We start from the raw sequence: 6,753 nt of genomic DNA on the forward strand, positions 1-6,753 counted from the left end.
ATAGATATATATATAGATATAGATATAGATATAGATATAGCTCGAAAAATAATTCCCGGTTAAGCGTCAATTACTTATAATAATATCAGCCTTGTCTTTGTGCGACCTAGCCGAGTCCTCTAATCGGTCGCTTTTACGCACAAGGGGGGGCTATCCCGAAAAATGCTGTTGTGAGAAAATCGAAGGTAAAGTTTTTGCCCCTTGTTCGCTTTCTTTGAAAGTCAAGGAGAGTTTTCTTTATAACCAAACAAATATACACACCAATGAAACTTAACTTCTGCCATAGGTACGGCAATGCCCACTTTTGGTGTAGGTCAAGATTTCCGGAAACCCCCGAAATCTGGGTTAGCCCGCTTGTCCTTAAAAGCGACCAATTTTCGTATAAGCGTCAATTACTTATAATAACTTTAAATAACATCAGCCTTGTCTTTGTGCGACCTGGCTGAGTCCTCTAATTCGAGGCGCATAAAATTGGACGTTCATAAACCACAAGGAAAAGAAAAAAACAGTACCTGGAAGTGTCCTCGAAGTCCATGTCGACGGCATAGCTAATGTCTCCTGTGGTGCTGTTGATGAGGAAGCCGGTGGTGGTGTTGGCGGCGGTGCCGAAGCTGTAAGTGAGCGTGTCTCCGTCAGGATCCCACACGTTGTAGCCGGGGGAGGGGAAGGAGGTGCCGGCCGAACCCTCGCCCTGTTCCACCTGGTAGCTCGTCTGGTACAGCACCGGGGCCTGGACACAGGGAAGACGGGGTGGGAATTGACAGTAAATTACAGATAAAGTAGATGGTTGGTGCCCCAATTCACACATTATACATTTTTGGGGGGTACTATGGCGCTCGCAACTGCATACGGCTATATGAGCGCGCGGATAAATTTTAACATTTTCAGTTGGTAGGAAATTTTGAATTTTGCCCGGATGGCGGCCGAAGTCTACCCTTATCGATTTTGGACAACCAATGGATCTTTAACGTGCGCAACTTTCACACGGGACCTCAGATTTTTCGCCATTGTCCGAGAAGGTTAGGTGTAGATCTTTCTCAGCATAAGATCAGGGGTGTGGTCGAAAGACTGCAGTAAGAAGGAGCCAAGGAGTAGCAGTAGAAAGGCTGCAGAAAGAGTCAGGAGGCCAGAGGAGGGGACAAAGGAGGTGATGGGGAGGGGCAGAAAGTGGAGGCGAAAGCAGACGACAAAACATTGCTAAAGAGCAGGAAAGGAGGTGAAAGGAGACAATTTTAGAGAAGAAAATTTTTCGGTCGCTACCCGGATTCGAACCAGGGACATTTGGGTGGGGACAGAAAGATGAGACGAATTAATTCCTACCAAACTGAAAATGCTTTATGTGTGCTGCGCGCTCATATGACCTTATACAGTTGCCAGCGCCGTAAAACACTTACAAAACGAAAAAATATATATTACTGTGCGATAGCGGGTACGCTATTTCCCAACCCAACACACTCAGGTCTGACCATATATACCGGGTCCATCCGCTGTACGAAAATACATACCTGGTTCACCTCTACGATATCTATTGTCAAGACAGCCGAAGAGGAAGAAGATTGAGTGTCCTGCACGGTCACCGTCACGTTATAGCTTTTGTCTTGGGATTGGTAGTTCAAACCTGCAGGCAAAAACAAAGAGAGAAATCAAACTTTATTTAGTCGCTTTGAAGGACAAGGGGGCTATCCCGAAAAATGCTGTTTTGAGAATATCGAAGTTAAAGTTTTTGCCCTTTGTTCAGTCTCTTTAAAAGACAAGGACAGTTTGTTTTTTTATTACCAAATAAATATACACACCAATGAAACCAAATTTCTCCTATAGGTAGGACAATGCCCACTCTTGGTGTAGGTCAAGGTTTCTGGAAACCCCCCAAAATCTGGGTTAGCCCGCTTGTCCTTAAAAGCGACCATTTATAAACGAATGTTTTTTTTTTTAAGCTGTCTTATTTGACTCCCATTTCGAGCGATTACATACATATACCTCCTCCCAAGCAAAACTTAATGTGCATACGATCCCATATATATATTCGTAGTCAAAAGTGCTCTACGACATTCAATTCGGAAGTCCCGTTTCTTAACAAAGCACAGTGCTGAAACGGGTGTTAATGCCATCCTATACCTCATTTTACCGCCTACCAAGAACAAGGTCTCCCTGGGTCTCCAAAACAAGGTTAGTCCTTCTCGAAATGTTTCGACTCTGAGGAAGATTTTACTAACCTCCCTCTTTCTAAATTTTCATATTATACAACTCTGTATGTTGTCGTTGATTGACTTACAAATACGGCATAACGTACCAAATTTTATTTATCTTAGTTGTTAAATTTCGTTCAGTCAGCATGCAAGTTTCGTTTGCATTCGTTATTCTAATTAACATATCCCTTGTTCAGAACCTGTCTTGCCATATCTATAAGCATGTTAGCATTGTTCTAAGATGAAAAAGTGGGTGGTTGGGGGTGCTCTGGTGTGGTTTGCTCCTTCTTTCCTATAAAAAATCTATCGTCTCTATCTCCCCTCTTTCTTTTTTGTGTTTGTTACTCTCTTGTAACACCTCTACTAATCTTCGGAACTTATATGACCTTATTGTGTTGCAAGTGCCGTATAACACTTACTACAACTAAGATGAGAAAGACAATTTGGGAGGACCTCTACATTTTATTGCAAGACCAACTTGTTGACCCCGAGAAGCAACTGGGTTTCGACAAATGATAATAGAATAACACATTATGCCTTCAGCAGTTTAATGATGCAAACAAAAAGAAAATTAATTTTAAAAAGTAGGCATGCCTCGTGTTTGTTCGTTGTTGGTTTTTTCTTCTGAAAAGTACCAACCATCCTGTTACAAATATCACCAAGAGGCCTGCTTTTTTCGAAAAACGTGTGGGTAATTAAGCTTAGAATTGCACTGCAACAAAACACTTGGCCAACGCTTTTGTCGGTCAGTTGTAGTCAAATTGATCGGTGAAGCCAACCGCACCAACACAAAGCTTATTTTCATTGTCCACAACCCACAACAAAATAGTTGGCTAATTGTTTTGTCGTAGTGCGGTGCTATGGCTTGTTCACTTTCGTCTGACCACAAGCAAAAAAAGCAAAATACAAATCGCTCTGCTAAATCTTTTCGGGTTTTTGCATGCGTGTCTTAAAGTTGGATGACCAACAAAATCTAACAACCAGTAAGAATCTAGTGAAGGACGCTGCAACTTGAGGTTCGGGCACGTTTTCTTTAACGTAAAGCCTTAGGCCTAGGAAAGTTTTTAAATAGCACACACCTAAAATCTGAATAAGGGGACCTATTTTTATCAACACCACGTTTTTTACTTGAACACACGCCAATGGAACACGGTCCTAAAGAGGAATGAGCACTTTTCGATATTCACGTGGATGTGTCGACACGGTGGAGGGAGGAAAACTACAAGCTTACCCTGACATGCTGGGGCGGGGTGGTGTCACTCTCTCAAAGTGGGTAAGTTGAAGGCTTTGTTAAATCTATTGTTAAAAAAAAATCATTGTTTGCAGTGACCCTGTGTATATACCCAAAAAGGCGGTGTTTTAACGAAGGGCCCACATTGAAAAAATAATGTTATTACTGGATCAAGATTTTTAGAACGAATGTTTTTGTTTGGTCGCTGGCCTACAGAATTACCGTGCACAGTTTCAAGCGCATTTGGTAAATCAATAAATGAGCTAGAATTGTTTAACGCTGACACACGAAAGAGAACAAGCTAAAGGTTATAGCTTTTCAACCTTATCACTGTTAGCTCTTCTAACATTCCAAGGCGTGTCTTCTCGTATTTTAGGGGTGGGGGAGGGGGTTCGATTCAGTAAGCGTTTTACGGCACTTGCAATACAATTAGGTCATATAAGTGCTGAAGATTAGAAGTTTTACAAGAGAGTAACAAACACAAAAAAGGAGGAGAGTCAAGGACGACAGATCCTTGGTGGGAAAGAAAAAGCAAATCAAATCACACCAGTTCACCGACCAAGCACCCACGTATATCATTTTCTTAGTTTAGAAGTAGTAGCCTGTGGTGGGTGGACAGTGTCCACCTGAATGTCAAGCAACACCGAGAAGTGACAGCTGTTAGATTGATAGCCGCAAAACAATGACCGTGAGAAGACTCGGTCGGTTCTCAGTTACCAGAATGGCTCGCCTCTCCTCAATGAACGACAATGGGGCGTTGTGTGAGGCGGAGACTCCCTGCACTGAGATACAATGACGTTGCGTCACTGTTACGATTGGGGAACTATTCGTAATAGAGGGAGTGCCCACTTGCGAGAGCGGATCGGATCGGGTCGGTTGGGTCGTTTTCTGGTGGTTTCAGTGCACACTACAGCCCCGCCACGATTGTACCCGACGACCTGGAAGTTAAAGTAGAGAAACCTTTAACCTCAATGGCTTCCAGGGCTCCTTTCTGCAGTTCCCTGTTGCAGTGTTGTGGCAGCCTGGAGTCCCATAAACAAGGTTGCAATAGATACATCGATAATTTTCTATTATCAAAGATTGTTCATAAGCAGATAGCTCTAGTTCACTCTGCCAAAAAAGTGTCCCCGGAAGTCCGCGCATTTTGTTCAGATGGTGCTCTAGTCTTTGTTGTGAAGCCCTCTTTCGTTTCTCCAGAAGAAGAATAGGAATAGCACAGTTCGTTAGTTTCGCTTTTTTTTGTTTTTCACACAAGTAGGGTAACTCTGTTCGCAAAGTCTGCACTTTTTCGAAGAGGGCGCCACCGGATTTTGAGTGTCAACATAGACACGTGACTCAGCCTTGTTGTGATTGGCTGCAAACACCCGATAGCGCGATTTGCAGGCCTGAATACAAATGCGTTTGTTTTTATAGGTCACCGACCGAGTCGATCGGTTTGTGCCACGATGGCCGCTCTTCGCCCTCAATTTGGCTAGCCCCGACTACCAGATCGACCCGACCCAACCCGACCCGGCCCGGCCCGACCCGGCCCGGCCCGACCCGGCCCGGCCCGACCCGACCCGACCCGATCACGTACGTGGGCGCTCCCTATAAACCAAGTTTTCACGATAAAGAACACTGATCGCCCCCCCCCCCCCCTCCCCCAAATCCACACCATTTTTTGGTGCCATAATTTCCATTTTCTCTTCCTTCCGTTATTTCCTTTTCTGGCCTTTATTGTTATTTTGGATTCTTCCTTTTCTTTACTTTTTTCCTTTCAGTTAGTTTCTTGCTAATGAAAACACGGTGTTACCTTGTACACACCCACAGATATACGCACACACTTACACTCACTCGCGCACGCAAACAGAAACAAACAAAACGAACATTATCTTTTTGTGTTTTAATACAGGTGTTTTTACGCCCCCATCGACACAAGCTAGGTTACTTAGGAGGCGGGCTTCGACCCTACCTGTCCGGCTGAGAAGGATACAATGTCCCATCAGAAAGACCTAGACACTCAGTAGAAGTTCTCCCCCACACGGGAATCGAACTCACGACATCGGCGTGCAATGACAAAGGGACTAACCGCTACACCACAGACGAAGAACAAGCAACCAACAAATGAAAGAAATATTATTACTGTGGATGGTTGGCAGCCTCTTCTTTCCTATTAAAGATCTGTCGTCTTCATCTCTTTTTTCTGTGTTTGTTACTCTCTTGTAACACCTCTAATCATCTTCGGCACCTACATGACCTAAGTGTATTGCAAGTGCTGTAAAAGTCTTACCAAAACTCAAACAAACCCTTTTTCAATAAGCTAACAATTAACAAGAAATGTTCAAAAACAAATCATAAAGTAAAGAAAGTGGGCGCTTGGCGGGTGGTCTGGTGTGGTTTGCTTCTTCTTTCCTATCAAACATCTATCGTCTTTATCTCCCCTCCTTCTTTTTTATATTTGTTATTCTCTTGTAACACCTCTTATCTTCGGTACTTATATGACCTAAATGTATTGCAAGGGCTGTAAAAGTCTTACCAAAACTAAAATAAATGCTTATTCAGTAAGCTAGCAATTAACAAGAAATGTTTAACCCTATCCGCAAGCCCGGGGTCATTTTGTACCCCAGGGGTTGTATTCTTCACATTTTAGAAAACTTTAAGTGCGAAGTTCTCTTTGAAACTTTCTGTATTTCTCAAAAAAATCATTTTGACAGACTGCTATGCAAAGCGTACGGATCGGATTAACCAGTAAATTTCCTCTTTTGGAAAGTGGGGGCACAGAGCTCCCCATGCCGTATAGATACGATATTAAAACACGACGCACGGATAAGGTTAAAAACAAATACATGTAATAAAGTAAAGAAAGCACCTGCCGCCAGTGTAATAGCACCGGAAGTGGCGTCAGTGTTGAAGATCCCCGTGCCCGCCGGCGGAGTGAAACTGTATGTGAACGTGTGGCCGGACCCTCCGTCCTCGTCATACACTGAGGCCGTGAAGATGGCGCTGCCGATAGCTGTGTCTTCTCCGATCTGGACGGTGGCAGGGAGGTTACTGAGGGAGTACATAGTGGGGAGAAGGCACTAGTCAGATTTTAGTGTTGTTTTTTTGTTGTGCTTTTGGTAACTGTTTTACGGCGCTAGCAATTGCATAAGGTCATATATGAGCGCGTGGGGCACGCCATACATTTTCAATTTGTAGGAAATTTTGAATTTTGCCCAGGTGGCGGCCGAAGCCTACTCTGATCGATTTTAGACTACCAAGGGATTTTTAGCGTGCGCAACTTGCACACTGGCCCTCCGAGATTTTTCGCCCTTGTTCGAGAAGGCTAGGTGTAGATCTTTCCTTCCAGAAGATCAG

At 43.7% G+C, this 6,753-nt stretch overlaps 1 protein-coding gene across 1 annotated transcript in view; it reads right to left on the reverse strand.

Moving 5' to 3' along the window:
- The window catches only part of LOC101849254 (cadherin EGF LAG seven-pass G-type receptor 2), a gene marked incomplete in the record, with an annotated part of 21,826 nt that overhangs the window by 2,070 nt on the left and 13,003 nt on the right, over positions 1 to 6,753 (reverse strand). The window contains 3 exon segments of the mRNA XM_035973044.1: positions 584 to 730; positions 1,506 to 1,618; positions 6,266 to 6,447. Of these exon segments, the coding sequence (XP_035828937.1) occupies positions 584 to 730; positions 1,506 to 1,618; positions 6,266 to 6,447 (442 nt within the window).

The sequence above is a fragment of the Aplysia californica genome, unplaced genomic scaffold, assembly GCF_000002075.1.
Source record: "Aplysia californica isolate F4 #8 unplaced genomic scaffold, AplCal3.0 scaffold00965, whole genome shotgun sequence".
In the NCBI taxonomy this organism is placed as follows: domain Eukaryota; kingdom Metazoa; phylum Mollusca; class Gastropoda; order Aplysiida; family Aplysiidae; genus Aplysia; species Aplysia californica.